The sequence below is a fragment of the Acanthochromis polyacanthus genome, chromosome 14 (genome assembly GCF_021347895.1).
Source record: "Acanthochromis polyacanthus isolate Apoly-LR-REF ecotype Palm Island chromosome 14, KAUST_Apoly_ChrSc, whole genome shotgun sequence".
NCBI lineage: Eukaryota > Metazoa > Chordata > Actinopteri > Pomacentridae > Acanthochromis > Acanthochromis polyacanthus.
In genome coordinates, this window is record NC_067126.1 from 22,882,613 (window position 1) to 22,901,626 (window position 19,014).

At 38.8% G+C, this 19,014-nt stretch overlaps 1 protein-coding gene across 1 annotated transcript in view; it reads right to left on the minus strand.

Annotated features, from left to right (window-relative positions):
* Positions 1-2,818: 2,818 nt before the first annotated feature.
* Positions 2,819-19,014, minus strand: part of pth2ra (parathyroid hormone 2 receptor a) — a 63,648-nt gene continuing 47,452 nt past the window's right edge. The window contains 3 exon segments of the mRNA XM_022204633.2: positions 2,819-8,688; positions 9,670-9,711; positions 17,111-17,249. Coding sequence (XP_022060325.2) covers positions 8,302-8,688; positions 9,670-9,711; positions 17,111-17,249 — 568 coding nt within the window. The 3' untranslated portion in view covers positions 2,819-8,301.

Here is a 19,014-nt window from a genome sequence, read left to right on the forward strand (position 1 = left end):
CTCTTTTTTTTTTCCACACACACATATGCCATGAATTATCACGTGTCATTTAGATGTCAAAAATGATCCAGCATGATTCATCTTTTCATCACCACTTTCAGCTCCTCCAGCGATCCTCCTCTCTGCTCAACATGCATTTTAGGAAACTGAGGCATTCAGGCTGGGAGGGTCAGATTGATTTCCTGTTCAGAGCCAGGAGCACAGAGAACAAAGGGGCTTTCATGGAGACGCTGGGGCTCAAAATAGAAAAATAAGATCAGCCTAATGAGATGGTAATCATTATTCACGGATGTCTCTGACTCATCGCATCCTGTAGACTCTTTTCAAGTGGCCACATAAAATGCCCATTCATGTCCACTTTCAAAATCGTACAAATGCGTAAGATTTTTGATTTGAAAGGGCCTATTTGGGAAAAATATTCACCTTATGTTTTGTGGTTCTTAAAAACTTGTAAATTAAAGCTGTTCCGATGAGAAAGATGAGAATATTACTGAACTTGTACATACCAGCTGATGGGAACAATCTAGCTTAAACTTAAACTTAATCAGGTTCCCTCACTGGCCATTGTTTCCAGGTGAGTCCTTAAAAATAAGCAGCTGCCTCGCTAACTCTGCAAAGCAAACCCAATGTTCTGCTGTTGGTTGCAGGAGTGAACACAAGCGTCCCCATGCACGCGCAGTATCTGAGGAACAGAATTAATTATGTTGATGTCGCCGTAACAACAGGAAAATCCTTTGTGTGAGCACATTGTGCGGCTAATGTGGCCAACGTTACTATTAGTTTTGATCGTATGCATACAGGTCTGTGGTCTGTAGCATCTCTGAATGTAACACTGAGGGACATTCAGGAGGGATAGAAACTTTAAGACAGATTTCAAACCAACCAACAACAGACTGAGGGAATTATCGTGCTTCAGTGAAACTTAGTCAATCCTTTATTTCTATTTGCTTCTCTCCTGCTCTCTGTGCTCACATATGTTGCATTTTAATACAGCTGAATCCCTCTTGAAGCTGTTATTTACATATTTTTCTGTTTCTGTTGTCAGACCATGAATGAGTATGAAATAATGACTGAAATGCAGCCAATTAAGGCGACATGTTGGGTCAGTCAGAAAGAGAGAGTGTTAGAAGCTATAGAAACCCCAGAACTCTGCGCTGCTGCTCACAGACACAGAGTCTCTACTTTGAAGGGGAGGTTGACAGCAGCTCAGCTGTATTTAAAGCTAATGAAACAGATTAGAACAGAACTAAAGCAAGGAGTGATACAGTCTTGTTGAAATGAGCCAAAATTGAAAGACACATTTTGGGGAAATGTACTTCATTCGTTTGCTGAAAAGAGGCAAAAATATGGGACCTTTTCATTTGTATTGAACATATTGCACTTTGATGGAGCCACTTCAGATGCTGTTTAGAAGTAATACTGAGCTCAAGAGAGGTAAACCTGATGTCATAGTAACTGTGGGTTTCAATATGACCAGGATTGTCTTAAAAAAAAAAAAGAGACAGACTACTCCCAAAAGAGAAACTGGGTTTCACTGTTAGCTGTTACAAAGTTTGTAAAAGGCTGCCAAGATTCAAGCTGATTGCAGTTATGTGCTATAAATTGATGCCTACACATTTGATCATTTTCCACTGAATTAGGAGCAGAAAAGGAGGCCGGATTTTCCCATGAAAAGCGGAAGCTGTCGTGGCCACACATTTCTTCCATTTGGTTCCTAGATGACAGAATGGGCTGACAAGCTTCACATATCATGCTGGTTAATCAGTGCACTGAGCAGGTTTTTCCTTTGTGAATGCCCAACAGGGATCTTATTTGTGGGGCTCGGTGTGCGTTTTGGAGTGTGAGTGGTGTGCTTTTCTTTTTCATGCCTGGGCTATAATTAAGCAACGCTGTACGACACACTGCAAAGGAGGAGGAGCGCGTCTTCGAAATGAAGTGGAACACAAAGTGGTGGAAAAGCATAAACAGCGTGAAGATATGAGACGACGCACAACTCTGCTTTATAACAAACGTACATCAAGATCAAACAATGTGTAGAATATCCCTGTTGACAAATTTTAAATATTTATCTTTATGCACAAAGCTGAGCAGCTTTGAACTAGCTTGAATGGCTTGCTGGTAATGCAGTCAGCGTTTGATTGAGGCCATGAAAAAAATACTCTGACGTTCGCCGAACGTCAGCTGTTATTTAAGTTAACTTAAAACAAACATAAAAGTGTTACTTAGCACATCCCATCCACTGACAGCAGAAATATCAAAGAGGTGCTCAGCAGGTGGCTAAAAACATAAAACCTTTATTAGCAGTCAACACAGAGGAAGGAGGCTTGATGGAGAGGGGAAGAAGACAAAAGAGAGACGCACAAACACGTATCACAAAGAAAAACAGCTAAATGCATGAGAGCAGACAAGATTTAAAATAAACTTTTCAAGCTATGCTTTAAAAGCTTCTGCTGGAGCAGAACAGACACATATACAACCACTGCATTCAATGTACTGACACACCTGCATGGACAAAGCAGACACAAAACAGTTGAGCAGCCACCAAATGTAGCACTTCAGTCAGAACAATAGCAGATTGTCAAAAATAAACAATGTCACATGGATTTTCACGTTTCAGAAAAACTGTATGTGCTACTGAATGAGTCAATGCCTTACGAGCGGGAAACACAGCGAGTGGTGCTATCGTGGATGGTTGATGTTCCACAACTTGAAGGTTCTTCAGTTTTGGCTTTAAATCTAATTCACTTGATACACAAGTCTAAGTATAGTAGTCTTCAGCTTCTCACCAATAGTGTCAGAAAAGGCTCAGGAGTCAGTCTTCAGATTCAGAAGAAGTAGATTTTATTTCTTCAATCACAGGTCAAACGCTCTGAGAGATACCCCGGGGTATGTCTGAAAATCCTCTGTGGTGTGCTGGCTTCATAATGTAAAAGTCTTGGAGTTCCCCACGCCCCAGGGCCATCTTTCTTTTATGACAAGTCTCATGCACCTGTCACCATTACATTATTTATTCCCCCTCTAATGGTGTCTAAATGCTGGGTAATTTCCAAAAAATTAATGACTGATGGGCATTGTCACCAGGACGAGATAACACTCTCATCCTGGCTTCATGCCCAACCAATCACAACCCTTTATTTGCTTTATTAAAGGACAACACCAGGGCATCTCATCATCACCTCTTATCAGCGGACATTCCACAACAATGATGTTTACAAACAGAGTCCAACAAAACACTTAAGCTTAAAGATTCATCTTATTTATGGCCACCTGTCAGGACTGACTGTTTGTGCACGCACACACAATGCAATCTGTACTCTGTTCTGTTCTCATACTGAACAATCAAGTGTGCACGGCCTTGCGCTTGGCCTTACACCTCTAACCTTATACCTGTAGGCTTTATTTGATACAACGGTGCACAGAAAACTGCATTTAATCTGCACTCAATCGCAATTTCATTTCTACGTGACAAAAACAATTGTGCCCACATTTTGTTTTGATTCTCTTCGCAAAATTCAAGATTTTTTTCTTTTACTTTTTCTTTTTTTTTTTTTTTACAAAGTAGGCTGATTGGACAAGAAAGCACATTACAGTAGTTGACCATGACATTCAGTTTATCCATGAAGAATATTCATCATCAAGGATAAATAACATATTCTAAATCGCCATCTTCTGTAAATGTAATTAAGCCAACAGACGAATGAGAAACTCTTGTAGATGGCTAAAAGTCAGAACGGGCTCTGTCCTCGTAGATTACAAGGGAAACACAAGTACAATCTTTACATTTGACTGTGTGAAAATTTGCAGGTTAGGTAACAGTTCAGGCTTTGACACTAACCGGGTACAGTTCAACATAAAGTGGAAGAGAAGCTAAATACACTCTAAGGGTTGCCTGTGGTGTGTGTCACCAGTTGATCCTGTAGTTTGCAGTGAGGCCTCTGTGAATTGGGCTTGTTCCAGCACATCACACGACTCTTGATCAGAATAGCGTTACTTTTTAACCGACTTTTGCTTTTTTTTTTTTTTTTTGTTCAAGAAAACTCAAAATCAGCCATCACGGACCACTCCAAAAGAAACGACCACATTATGAACCGGGACAAGAGGAGGATCGTAACATCGGAGGCTAACGAATACACGGTGGATAAATGGTGGATTAAGGAGGCCACAGAGATCAGGAAGCAAGTAAACAATTCCATAAACCAGGACGAGGGGGCCTACACCCTCTCATACACCTGGGATTCCATCCTCCAGGGACCACTGGACGGCAGGGGTCAGAACCTGTCAGGCTGGTCATTTGATAAAAACGACACGTCATCACACTGCAGATGACACTTTAAGAGTGCAAACGCGGTTGAAACAAGTCAGCAAGGTAAAAACCATCTTTTCCTTAGTTGTCAGTTAAAAAGTAACACTATTCTAAAGTAAGAAACGACAAAATAAACATAATTCATCGACTCTTGATCAGATTTAGATGTGGGGAGTTGGGAGGTCAGATCAATACCGAGGGTTCTTGGTCATGTTCCTTGAGCCGTTTCTGAGCAGATTTTGCATGGAGTACCGTTGTCAAAGGGATGTGCTTGGTCTGCTACGATGCTAGTTTAGCGTAATATGTGACAAAGTTACACCCACATGAATGGCAGGACCCAAGATTTCCCAGCAGAACGTCGTAAAAAATAATTCATGTTGTTTACTTCACCTGTCAGTGGTTTTAATGTTGTGGCTGTTAGTAAGAGGACTACAGACTCTGCAGGGAGTCTGTCTTTTTTAACTTGCTACTAAATGTCAACCCAGTATTGAAGGCTATCTTAATTTCCTAAAAACAGTAAGGGCTTTTCTGCTTCCACAACGTGCATTATCAGAGTACTTTTTCCTCTGTTGCCGGTTCTTGTACATTAACTTCAAGTAATTTGTTTTACTTGTCCAGGACACACAGGTCAGATCATTTCATGGCATTACTGATTATATGGCGATGCTTCCATGCATATATAAGCTGCAACTGAAGATAATTATGAAGAAGATTGCAAGTGACAAAATGTACAGCTCACTGCAGTAATCTTCTTGACACGACGCAGACTTTCTACTTTTTTTCCTCTTAATAAAAGATGATGTGCAGGTTGGATGGATTTCCAGACTTGTTCATCATTCCTGCTGATGTGATGTCTGCAGTTGTTCAGTTAACATTCTACAGGTTTTGAAGGGAAATTGATTTATCAAACTGATTGTAAGTGCTTGCATTTCCAGGGAACTCGAGGTTGCAGAGATTACACTCGTGTCAATAAAATTACTGCTAAAAATCTTGCTCAACCACGTTAAACACTGTTTTGATATGTATTAATCCGAGGTAGATGACAGAAAAATGTAGCAAATTTAAAAATGAAAAATACAGGAAAGAAGTCTGTGCACACATCTGTCGATCGCAGCTACAGAAATTACCCTGCCTGCAATTGGTTGTCTGCGCACAACTACTTTTCCAAAACACATAAAAACTGCCTTTTAGTGATGTTCATCCACTGCAGGAAAAATACAGCCCACTGTTTATTGCATGGAGCTTGGAGCTACATGGGGAAAATGACACAGCACACATTTAGTATGCACTTGTTTGCCAAGTGTCTGCTATCTTTCTGATGGTGCGGTCACTGTTTTATTACCAGGTATTTTTGATGTGTATTTGTCCAGTGTTCTGTGTGCTTGTTACTACTTTAGCTTATCATTATTCTCAAACGTGCAACAAATGTTCAATACAATCAAAATGACAGCAAGAAAAATCACTGTGTACAGAAATGCCGAAATTATTTCCATACTACCACTGTTGTATGGAGCACATACACTACCAGTCAAAAGTTTGGACACACCTTCCCTTTCAGTGATTTTTATTTATTTGTATTACATTCTACATTGTAGATTAATAGTGAAGATTAACACTTTTTTGTTTACAACATAATACCATATGTATTCTTTTATAGTTTTGATGTCTCCAATATTGAATGAGAAGATGTGTCCAAATGTTTGACTGGCAGTGTATGTGCAACATACAGTGGGTACGGAAAGTATTCAGACCCCTTGAAATTTTTCACTCTGTCATTGCAGCCATTTGCCAAAATCAAAAAAGTTCATTTTATTTCTCATTAATGCACACTCAGCACCCCATCTTGACAGAAAAAAAAACAGAAATGTAGAAATTTTGGCAAATTTATTAAAAAAGAAAAACTGAAATATCACATGGTCAGAAGTATTCAGACCCTGTGTTCAGTATTGAGTAGAAGCGGACTTTTGAGCTAGTACAGCCATGAGTCTTCTTGGGAATGATGCAACACGTTTTTCACACCTGGATTTGAGGATCCTCTGCCATTCTTTCTTGCAGATCCTCTCCAGTTCCGTCAGGTTTGATGGTGAACGTTGGTGGACAGCCATTTTGAGGTCTCTCCAGAGATGCTCAATTGGGTTTAGGTCAGGGCTCTGGCTGGGCCAGTCAAGAACGGTCACAGAGTTGTTCTGAAGCCACTCCTTTGTTATTTTAGCTGTGTGCTTAGGGTCATTGTCCTGTTGAAAGGTGAACCTTCGGCCCAGTCTGAGGTCCTGAGCACTCTGGAAGAGGTTTTCCTCCAGGATTTCTCTGTACTTGGCCGCATTCATCCTTCCTTCAATTGCAACCAGTCGTCCTGTCCCAGCAGCTGAAAAACACCCCCACAACATGATGCTCCCACCACCATGTTTCACTGTAGGGATTGTATTGGGCAGGTGATGAGCAGTGTCTGGTTTTCTCCACACATACCGCTTAGAATTAACACCAAAAAGTTCAATCTTGGTCTCATCAGACCAGAGAATCTTATTTCTCATAGTCTTGGAGTCCTTCATGTGTTTTTTGGCAAACTTTGTGCAGGCTTTCATGTGTCTTGCACTGAGGAGAGGCTTCCGTCGGGCCACTCTGCCATAAAGCCCCAACTGGTGGAGGGCTGCAGTGATAGTTGACTTTGTGGAACTTTCTTCAATCTCCCGACTCCATCTCTGGAGCTCAGTCACAGTGATCTTTGGGTTCTTCTTTACCTCTCTCACCAAGGCTCTTCTCCCACGATTGCTCAGTTTGGCTGGACGGCCAGGTCTAGGAAGAGTTGTGGTCGTCCCAAAGTTCTTCCATTTGAGGATTATGGAGGCCACTGTGCTCTTAGGAACCTTGAGTGCTGCAGAAATTCTTTTGTAACCTTGTCCAGATCTGTGCCTTGCCACAATTCTGTCTCTGAGCTCCTTGGACAGTTCCTTTGACCTCATGATTCTCATTTGCTCTGACATGCACTGTGAGCTGTAAGGTCTTATATAGACAGGTGTGTGCCTTTCCTAATCAAGTCCAATCAGTTTAATTAAACACAGCTGGACTCCAATAAAGGAGAACCATCTCGAGGAGGATCAGAAAAAATGGACAGCATGTGAGTTAAATATGAATGTCGCTGCAAAGGGTCTGAATACTTCTGACCATGTGATATTTCAGTTTTTCTTTTTTAATAAATTTGCCAAAATTTCTACATTTCTGTTTTTGTCTGTCAAGATGGGGTGCTGAGTGTACATTAATGAGAAATAAAATGAACTTTTTTGATTTTGGCAAATGGCTGCAATGACACAGAGTGAAAAATTTCAAGGGGTCTGAATACTTTCCGTCCCTACTGTATCTGTACCTTTAAGTGAAACTTAGCCAGTACCCTCCACTGCCTGCTGGACAATAGAGGGCACCATGGTGTTGCCCTCCCTGAGAAACATAAGGGGTATTTTGTTCAGTCAATGACTTCAGTCCTTTTATAAATATACAGACATCTGCAAAAGCTTCTCATCTCTGTATCATATAGGAAAAACCAATGTCTACAAATGTCTACATAACAGCTGACTTCCCAACACACCGGCTTACACCATACAAACCATGTTCGCATGCAAATTGTTTCCTCCATCTGACTTCAGCAGTCTTGAATGCAAATGCAGACTGTAGTGTGAAATTACAGTCTGCTTTCAAGCTCAGGAACCTTTGTCTAATTATAGCTCAGCTTCGATATTTTTCATTTTTTCACTGGTGACTTCCAGCGGCAGTGTCAAGAATGTGGTCATTATTTGACAGTCAACTTCATATTCACAGCATTTGTATTTAAGTTCTTTTTCACATGGAGGTTGAAGATATTTTAACAGTTGTTGCTCACAGACTTTTGAGTTCCCTTTGCTTCCCTCTTCAGAGCTTGAATTACACAAGGCTGTAATGGGTTTGTACAGCTCAATGTGCATATTTTTCCCTCTGTCTCTTCAGCCTCCTATGTCTATAGATAACTGCTACAGTGTTTCTTCCTCATCATCAGCTGCTGCACTTGTGCTTAGAACAGGCAGATTTTCCTTCAGCGAGATATCGTCCACCTGCTTGGGGCCACTGTCCTCAGGTTCTTCAGGTATGGATGGATCAGAGTTACTGATTACGTATCCTGGGAGAGTGGTGTGCATGCTGATCACAGGTGCACCTGAGCTTCGAGAAACACGGTTGGAAACAAGCGTGGTGGAGCGTGTAGAAAGTCCACCGCCTGCCAGGTGGGACTGACTGCTGGTGCTGTTATTGTTAATACCGACAACCACAGAGCCGTAACGGTAGCGACCGCAGACCACCGGGCCCTCCCACTCAAAGGCCAGGTTCCAGCGTGTCCACGTTTTCTTTATCTCTGTCTGAACCTGTGTGGATGGAAAGAACACAGGCTATAAATATCAAAAACTATATTAAAAACTGACCACATACTGCAGACGTACCATCCAGAGGTATTACACCACAAACATATGAGATATCCTTTAATAAGCAGGCTTCTTTCATATTAGGTTTCAAGTTGATTTTATAATATCAGGGCGGATGCTTGTCTTCACTAGCTCAGTGTATATATTTTTAAATCCTGCCTCTTAATCCTGGTAGCAAACATTCAGTTCTCACATGCTTGTTTGGTGGACAGAACTGCCTACAGTTTTCTATTGACAGGTTGGCCAAAAAGGTTCAAAAACACACACAATATGTGGGCTGACTGACTAAACCAGTGCATTAAGAGCAGCTTACAAGGTCTGTAGAGCTGCAGAATATGGTGTTACATCCATGTGTTGGCTGACATTCCCTGACTCATTTGTCCCGGTGTTGATAACAAAATAGCAAATTGCTGTTCAGAACTTTGATTCAACAGAGAAAAGAAAACCTTCTGTTCAATTCTGAGTTGTTTGGATTTCAGCCACTCAAGAGTTCTGGGAGGATGAAAGGAACTGCTCCACGGGACAATCATCGACAAAAGCAAAGGCAGAAAGAACAGAGAAGATTTTGTAAAGATAAAACTGGCAGAAATGGGGATATCGGGTGTGAACAGAGTGCTGAGTACAAAGAGCAGAAGATAATATAGGAGCACACAGAGAGTAAGAGCGACTGATATGACAGGGCAAGAGGCAGAAGAATTGAAAAAAGGAAAAAAATAAATAAATAAAAAAGCCAGGCCCTGGATTCTGTGCACCACTGGATGGATTAAACCCTTTGTAGCAAGTGTTCTGAACTGAAAGCAAACTAAAGAACATCAGAAAAAAAATTGCATTTGCTTTATTCATGTTAGCATTTTTACTGTGATGAATCTCATTTGTTAAATTCTACAAAAAAAATTAAAAATAAACTCAATATTGTTCACTCACCTCTCCATTGCAGTAGCAATAGATAATGGACACAAAGAAGCCCTGAAAAGAAGAAATTGACATACAAGTTGTGAGCTCACATCAAAACAGGTTACAGGCAGGATGATAAAAATCTTTTATCACATCCCATTCTTACTATCACTTTGCTTCTACCAGTGCTACCTAATTAAAACAAAAAAACAAAAACACTGATCTCTTGGGCTGCCTCTCCTCTGACCTGCTTCACAAAGTGACATGAAAAACATCAACAAGAGACATAGAAGGTGTTCTAGTGAAAGTGATAGATGATTAGAAGATGCACATCTTTGCTGATAAGCGTAATCTTGGCAGTGAATTTTGTGACTCTCCAAAAATCCTAAATTTAAACACTGCACCCTGTGAAAGAAGAACAGCCTCCAGACAAGTTCATTCTGGCAGTGATTTAAGAAGAACACATTTACAAAAATATGAAAAAAAAAAAAAACTGTCACACTAATAACAGTTCAGCTCTTAAGACCCCAATTGGTCTTTTTAAGAGTAGAATTAGAGTAGCTTGGAGTTTTAGTGTTCTGGAAGAAGATCTGCAGAAACACAAAGCTGTGACTAAAAATCACTAAACATTAATTTCCATTTTATTTACACACAACTTCAGGGTCTCTGAAGTTTCACGTTTACCATGTACTGGTTTGTGCTGACAGAAAATGGACCTCATGCAAGAAATATACCCGTTTTTCTTAGCTCAGTAATGTTCAAATTTCAATTCACCACATTTGTTGCAAATTTCCCATTTCAGTCCAATAAACGCTGTCTATGTGTTAACCAGCATGCATTTTTAGCACAATCAGAACCGGTAAACTGCCACATAACTACCTAACTACCTATTCCACATGTCTGAGGCAGGTTTCATTGGCAAAAACGCTGCCAAAGAGTAAAAAGAACAATTTGATGCCCCTGAGCTTCGACTCCTGCGGTTTAAATTCAAGACGACAACACATTCAGCACAGTCAGTAAGGTGGTGTTAAGACGGCATCACGGCAGCACACACTGAGAGGAGCTGACATCTTTCTAAAGTGAAGCAATCCATGAATAAAGTGAGAAGCAGGGAAGAAGCTTTGACATTCGCTGAAATAACAGATTTTATTATACTGTAGCCTACAGAGTATTACGTGGTCGGGTGTAATACAAGACGACCTTGAACAAAAATCTCTGAAGATCATGAGGCAGCGATCAACGGGGGAGAATTTTAGTCTGAACAGTGGCATTTGCTCTGCCAACAAACATAAAAAAAAATCCAAAAAAGCTCTCTGGAAATGTTGAATCTGTGATTATATTTCATTAATTCTGCATCATTTTTGCACGAGGTGTGTTTTTAGTATTGATTTCATGTAGTTTTTTTCTGTTCATAACTCGTATGACGGGTCTGGATCTGCTGTACATTTTCTCAACCCTTAGAGAAAATTAAAAATAAAAGACCACTGTGTCACTAATTAGTTTAAATTATGTATTCTATAGAAATGTGTACTGCTGATATAAGGGCTTTAAGGTTGGAAGCTAACTGAGACTTCTGTACCAACGATGATCCTAGTGTCATGGTTTAATAGAAGCATTGAGCTTAAATGTATATTTTTAATTAATTATCAATTGCAAAAATAATTACATTCAACCACTAGTCTGGTAGCATTCAGCATAAAAAAGTGGAAGGAAATAAAGGTTAACAGAAGTCTAGGAGATAATTTGAGCCCCAGGCCCTCCTACATGTTAATCTAACCCTGCGGATGCTAGACACCCAACTGTCAGACATCACTACACTACAAATTATACTCAGCATCCTTCTTTAATGTGTTTTTAGCTTTGCGTTTACTTTCTATATAAAGTGACTGTACTTTTGTATAAATACAAAAAATAAAATAAGAAAATAACACTATTGATTTGAATATTAATGAGAAACTGCAGCGAACACACAGAACTGACATTAAATTTATCACAGAAAAAATAAACAAATAAATAACGAGGAATAAATAAGTTCCATCTTCTGTGTGATTAAATACTATATGAGCAGTAAGAATAATGCTGACTTCATCTGTAGTATATTTTAGGGAATGTGCTGTGCATAATTATGCAAGGGTCACACGTTCTGGGTACATTAATTAAAAAGACAAATCTTCCTACAGGCTTCTAATAAAACTGGAACACAATCCCTTCTGATACTTACACACTACACTGGCACATTGTTCACAGTAGAGTCTCTGCCCCTAATTACTGTTTCACAGTCATATCATCCAGTCTGTAGAAGACATTTTGTAACTACAAAACTGAGATAAAGTACAATAATAATGAGTCATGCTTCCTGTTTGAGAACACATCACTCTGGGCTTTTCAGGTCTGATCATGATTTTGTCAATTTGACGTAGTTATCCTATCTTCAATGAGGAGTCATTTTTACTTTCATATAACTACAAAAACATGGCTCTTATAGTCTATACTTCAGGCTGTTTTTGTGTGGCTCATTACTGAGACACATTCAAGCTCATTTATTTTTTTGCCCTAATAGATGCTGCCAACATTGTAAGATGACCAAACATCCTCAAAAGACCCTGCAGAATGAAGAATTTAAATATTTTACCTTTATATAAACTCATTTTCTATCAAGACTTAGGGGCAGTAAGGTACATTCACTAGACATGCATATGATGACTACCTGCTATGGCATAAAAATCAATCAAAAAAATAGGTCAAAACTGTTAAAAAAAAAAGGTAAATCATGCTTAGATTTGTGGCAAAAGAGAGAGAAGCTAATCAGCTGACCTGGTACCGTAGGATCAGTTACCATATGGCTGACATTTGTATTTTATTCCTCTACCTGCAACTTAGATTATATTTACAGTATCAAAGTGGAACACCTATTATACATGAATAAAAATTAAATACCATGGCTAAGAATATAATTGTCTGTGTATGAGCTAGCCAGGCTTGTTCCACAATCGTTTTTGAAAGCGTGACCATTTATGGCGGCATGTCTGAGCTTCTGTAGTATAATTTGATTTGCTTCATGCATTTTAATTCTCCCATGAAAGGTCTCATTTCCTGATAGATTCACCACACGAAAGCAATTTTAGGGCCATATTACATTTCATTCATCTACTGGTTTACAAATTTAAGAGAGAAGTATTCTGTGAGCACATTTGTTGACATAAGTCTGCCGAAGTACAAATAAACTAATTGTGTATGACATATAATTTGATTACTAGACAGGAAACGTCCCGGCCACTTATATACGATTTGATTTTGTTAATTTAAACTTAGGCAGAGCTGAATTACTGAATTGATGTCACTACCAAGCTACTTCGGTGAGTAATAAAGTGCAGTCTAGACTATGACACTGACAGCCACAAAGTAATAACTACAAGCTAACTGTGGCTAATCCCTCTGTGAAACAAATACAGAAAGGTTACACTGAGGCAGCCTGTAGCGGGAGATAACACACAGCTTGTGTTTCATGAACTCTAAACAAAACAGTTCTTATGCCAATCTTGAAGTGTTGACTTCTTGTAGTATAAATGACAATCAGTGCTGTAAAGCTGGACAATCCATATATGTTCTGTTTCTGTGTGTATAACCATTATATACTCACAAATACACGACCAGTCAAACATTTGGACACACTTTCTCATTCAATGTTTTATATTTGTTTGTATTATTTTCTACATTGTAAATCAATACTGAATATTAAAACGTTTTTGCTTACAACATAATTCCATCATTTTATAGTTCTGATGTATTCAGTATTAATCTGCAATGTAGAAAATAATTAAATAATAACCACTTAATGAGAAGGTGTGTCCAAACTTTAGACTGGTAGCATATGTTAATGAAAAACTAAACTCATTTTGTAAATCTAATGCTAAAATACACAAAACATTGTCTTTGTTATCTGATTGATTACACATTTTTATTCATTAACCCTCATAAGGACCTTAAATTTGAGATTGTGTTTCTAGTTTTCGTGACCATACAGTGTTAATCTGACAGTTTGTAATGCTCCCACTCTCCAGCCTACACATTTCAAACAAAGTACAATCAGACTACAGGTTAGAAAAGCATAAGGTCTTTAAAAATTGGCAAACTTACACCATTTAAAAGAGAAAGAAAGAATCATCAGATTTCTAACTTTTAGTCCTTATACAAGTCTTGTGGGGATGCAGTTGTGTTGGGAATATTTACTAAATCTTGGCTTAAAAGTGTAGCGTAAAAACAAAAAAAATGATGTGCTCCTCGCAGCAGCTGAGAAGAAATGAAGAATCCTACTTGGACTAACCGTCACGAGGGGAAAATTCGGGGATTTTTCACCTAAACTGCAGGCTGTGTTTACACAGAGCAGAGAGGAGACAAGTTTTAAAACAGACTAGAGACAGAGAAACAATTAAAAAAAAAAAAACAACTGCAGCATGGCTCAAAAACAGAAAATAAAGGTGCAATTTGTCAGCAGGTTGTTGGAAGACACATTTAGCATGGTGAAAATACTTTCTAGAGCTGATGTGCAGAGTGATGTGAAAAATGCCTACGATTGAAAGAATGCAGGCTTTAAAATATCTATACTGTGTACATCTACCTTTGTTAAACCAGTAGTTGTAACACTTCAATTCAAATTAGATGTTTTATTTCTTTATAATTTATGGCAACTTTTTTATACTGTTCAGAAGACATCTGAGTTCTCTGTTTTGCTAGCCATGATTGTGTTGTTTTCATAGAGGTGTTGAGCTTCATACCGCAGAGAAAAATTAACCCACACGGCAAAAATGTGTAAAGGAGTAAACTGCTCAGGGTTCAGAGGTCTAGGCTTTCTACTTCTGGTACTTAAACAAAATAATTGTGGCTTGTCAGTGCCATTGCTCCACATACAGACTGAAATGGCGTGAATATGACTTCTAATGGTCGTAAAGAGAGTTACTACTGTAAAAACTGCTGCTGCGTCTCCTATCCCATTAGAGTGTACAACTCCAGGTCGTGGAAGTGCAGATGAGCTCCTTGCTGTGTTTGTGCACCACAGAACATGGAGTCTTTACTCTCTGCTGCATGCTGTGCCCTTTAATTGTCCTGTCAGTAGATATTGATGAGGTTTTCGCCATCACGCCCATTTCCGTTAATTACAGGGCTCTCTTTGACATGATGCACTGAGGAAGAGTTTGGGAATCCCACAGAAAGCTTTCCTCAGAAAAGACTTTGCTGGGTTTCAAAATATGAGTACAGAAGCTCAAATATGCCACCAGTAGCAAATTATGTCTTTTTAAATCTGTACTTACTCGTGAGTAAACAATCGTCATGTTTTCTATGTGTAATAGTACACAGCTTCATTCACCTGTACTACAATCCACAATAGTCTGCTTTAAATACCACTATAGTGTAAATAATCACTAACAATCTGGTGACAAAATGGTTTCCCATATGCTTTTTTCTTAAATTCATATTGAGGCATAATCGCCGTATTGCAGCATAAAAGTGATCCTGGAATGAGCAACACATAAATTAAGATTTTTCTGAGATCGCCTCTATAAAATCTTAACATTTTGATCCCTCACACTAATACAGCTGAGATAGATTTGCCAAAATTAGAAATAAAATAGCACAACAGTATGCAAAGGGGCTGCACAGTGTCTCGGTGGTTAGCATTGTAGCCTTGCAGCTAGAAGATCCCCGGTTCGCGTTCTGGCCTGGGATCTTTCTGTGTGGACTTTGCATAAGTGGGTTTCTGGGTTTCTCTGGCTTCTTCCCACAGTCCAAAAACATGATGAGGTTAACTGGTGATTCTAAATTGTCCGTAGGTGCACATGTGAGAGTGGCTGTTTGTCTCTATATGTAGCCCTGTGATAGAATGGTGACCTGTTCAGAGTGTCTCCTGAATTCACCCTAAATCAGCTGGGATAGACTCCAGCACCCTGTGACCCCTAATGAAGTATATAGATAATGGTTGGAAGAGCGGGTGATACTTTTTGCAAGTTCTAATCTATATGTGCTATATATATATATATATATATATATATATATATATATATATATATATATAATATCTGTGCCTATTTTTCATTGGTCCTTTAATTTTAAACTCCTATCTTGGTCACGCTAGCAACATATGCTATGTCTTGTTTTTGTCACAACAGTCTAAACTGCTCAGGTCTTCTATAATATGACACTTGATCTTTTGATTTTGATTTTATTTTTATAGTAGCCCTTAGAACAAGGCCAAAACATATTTTATTAAAAAAAAAGTTGGCTTTACATTTATCTCACCACAAAATGCTGGCAGTAAAGCTATAGCTTCTTTCATGAATAGAAGAGATTGTTTAGAATCTGGCAATATCAGAGCTATGATGATGGGATACTGTATGACTTAGAAACATGAAAAAAAAAGTGCTTAGTGCTTCGTAGAAATACCTGTCAGTGGCTCAGCTGTGTGTAATTGCAGTAGTCTGTTAAGCCCTTTTCAGACATGAGATTTGTAACACTGCTGGGTCCATCAATCTGCTAAAGTGAGAGCCATTTGTCATTTAGACATAAGTCACTTTTCTGGTAATATTCCTGCCAGCTTCAATTAGACGAACCTTCCACAGTGACAGAGAGATCCACGAAATATTTGTCTTTCAGACAATACACAGAGACTACGCCAAACAAAAGACTAAGTCTAAATCAATCCCTGCTTGTCAAACTGTCCAAACAACAAAGAGCTTAAATTATTTAGTTACTGCTGTTGTTCTGTTTATGCTACACACATTAGGATGTTGCTGCTGTCTGATGCTGCAAATATTTAATAAACTCAGAAGAAAGACCCCGACGTGAAGCTGCTCAGCTGTCTGATGTGAAGAAAAGTACACAGTGATCCCCACTGATGTACTCCTCGTGGGATAATTCCTAAATAATATTAGCATTTAATACAAGTAGTGGTGAAGTGGGGTCCTGCTTCTGTATCATGCAGCGGGTACTTGATAAACTCAGGGGGAAAGCTATAAGCAACAGTAAGTGGGAGACAACTCAGATTACATTGAATATCAGTGGGAATTGTTTAGTGTCTGTTATTATTTGTCATGAAATGTAGAAACAGTCGGCCCAAATCACTTACTGGAAATTCATGCAACACTTGTGCTGTGTTGAAAGTGACATGGAAACGTTATTAGGGCCAACCTAGTAAGATTGCTTTTGCGGAAAAATGATCAGATACGAAACCGACATGTTCATTGGCCATTTGACTAATGAAGCAGACAGCATGTCTATAAAGGGCTTTAGAATGCAGATGGAACAAATGGTAACCTATTAACTGTTAGGGATTACAGATTGGTAAGAGTAATTCATAAATTTTCATTGTCTCTGCCTGGGATTAATATCACAAATGGCTGATTGAAAAGTATACAATGAGAGTGGAAACAATAGAGTTATTTACACTTTGAATAATTGAAAGGAAAAGAAAAAGCACCTGAAATGAGTTAAAGAACAGCTCACAGTACATGCGGATCTCCCAGCTTGGTCCCTCAAATGTATGAGGCATTCCAACAAAGATGATGTAGTGGATCCCAAACACCAGCACCAGCACGAGAGTGGATTTTGCCAGTTTTCTGTGGAGACACATACACCCAGATACATTTAAGTTGTCACTTTCAATTCTACATCAAGCATTTTTTTTAAAAGTTGGGATGATTATACTATTTGTTTCTGGAAGGATCTATGTACTATTGTTAGTAGCACATTTTTGATAATTTAATAAATAGACGTGTAACTATTCTGAGTAAAAATAATAAAAAGTTATTTTGCCTAACCACGTTTCAGTTCATCAGCATTTATTAAATGTGTACAGATAAATTCTAAATAGACAGGAATTTTTAGTTTTGGCTTATTCCATCCCAAAACACCAAATATTCAGGAAGGTGGTTGCAGCACCATCTTCAATTTTACTGTGGGTGCTGGTGGTCGAAGATCATGATAAAAAAGCTTTGTGTGCAAAATTACAGGCTTATACTACAAATCATTTTTGAGTTATGGCATTTTCAAATTTTGCCCCCCACCCCCCAATCCTCACTTGGAATTTTTAGGTTTGAAAATGCTTATATCTCTGCTTTTGGGTATCACAGAGACTTGAAATTTTTTCTCCAAGCTCTCTACATGTTGGTGATGACCTAGAAACAACACACACACTCAGGAGAAGTCTCTACAGAGCAGGGGGGCTTGCCCAAAATGTATAAATTATTTGTAAAAACCACTCACGAGTAGGGTTAAGGGTGTTAAAAATACTAGAAATCTTACAGATTAATGTCTTAGCACCATTTAGTACTGCTGTAGACCGGACTGGCTTATAACTTATACAGGGGGAGCCCTCTAGGCACATTATTTAGAGAGATACGGACTGCTGAACATTGCCCCCCATGAAAAGTGCCTAATTTTCAAGGACCCTGAAGTCAATGTAGCACAGGTGGTAGAGATCTGCAAATTTGCACAGAAACTCATCTATCCTCTTACTATAGCCACGCAAAGTCCCAACTTCTAGCCATCACTGCATCATGCTGGGGGGAGGGCATTTTGGCCTAAATTATTAAAATTTGAAAATGCCATAACTCAAAAACTACTGGGAGTAGATGCATGTAATTTTACACATAAAGTTTTTTTTTATTTATCGTGATCTCCCACCACTATCTTCCAAAGCCAAATTGAAAATGGTGCTGCAACCCCCATCTGTGAATTCAGACAGAATTGGGCTTTTACAATAAACTATATGACAGCAACCGTGATTACTGTAGAATGATAAACTAGCAGCAAATCAGTTTTCTGTTTGCCAGGTTAATAGTTTCTAACACTTAAGATACTGAGATTGGCAATGATTTTTTTTTTTTTTTGCCAGGCTCTCGCTTTTTGCACAGCTTGATATGAGGCTTGGATTCAGAAAAGACTTAAAACTTGTGCCTGAGGGAATATTAATTTGAAGAAAATTGACTTTGCTTCTGTAGCTGTAACTACTAGACTGCAAAGCTCATTGTTCAGGCTCACTGTTGGGGGATCCTGCATTACAAATCTGTCAAAAAAACAACTTTGGGTCCCTGCATCCCAAAGCGTAACTACTTTCAGTCAGAATCCAGTCAGTAAACTTGCACATCTAAACCACAATATGACAGCTGTTTGAATACATCTCATACTTTCTACAGAGACCATTTCCTGGTGGAGATGTGTTTGACATGTCTTCTTTGCTTTGATTGGTACTTCAGATCTCTCTGGTTCTAGAGCACTGGTTACAGCTTTGTGAGCAACATTGTGTGTTGTTGGTCCTTTGTGTGAAATACTTTGAAGACTTTACAAACAGGAACAATTAAGTTTAGTAGCTAATTGCAATCC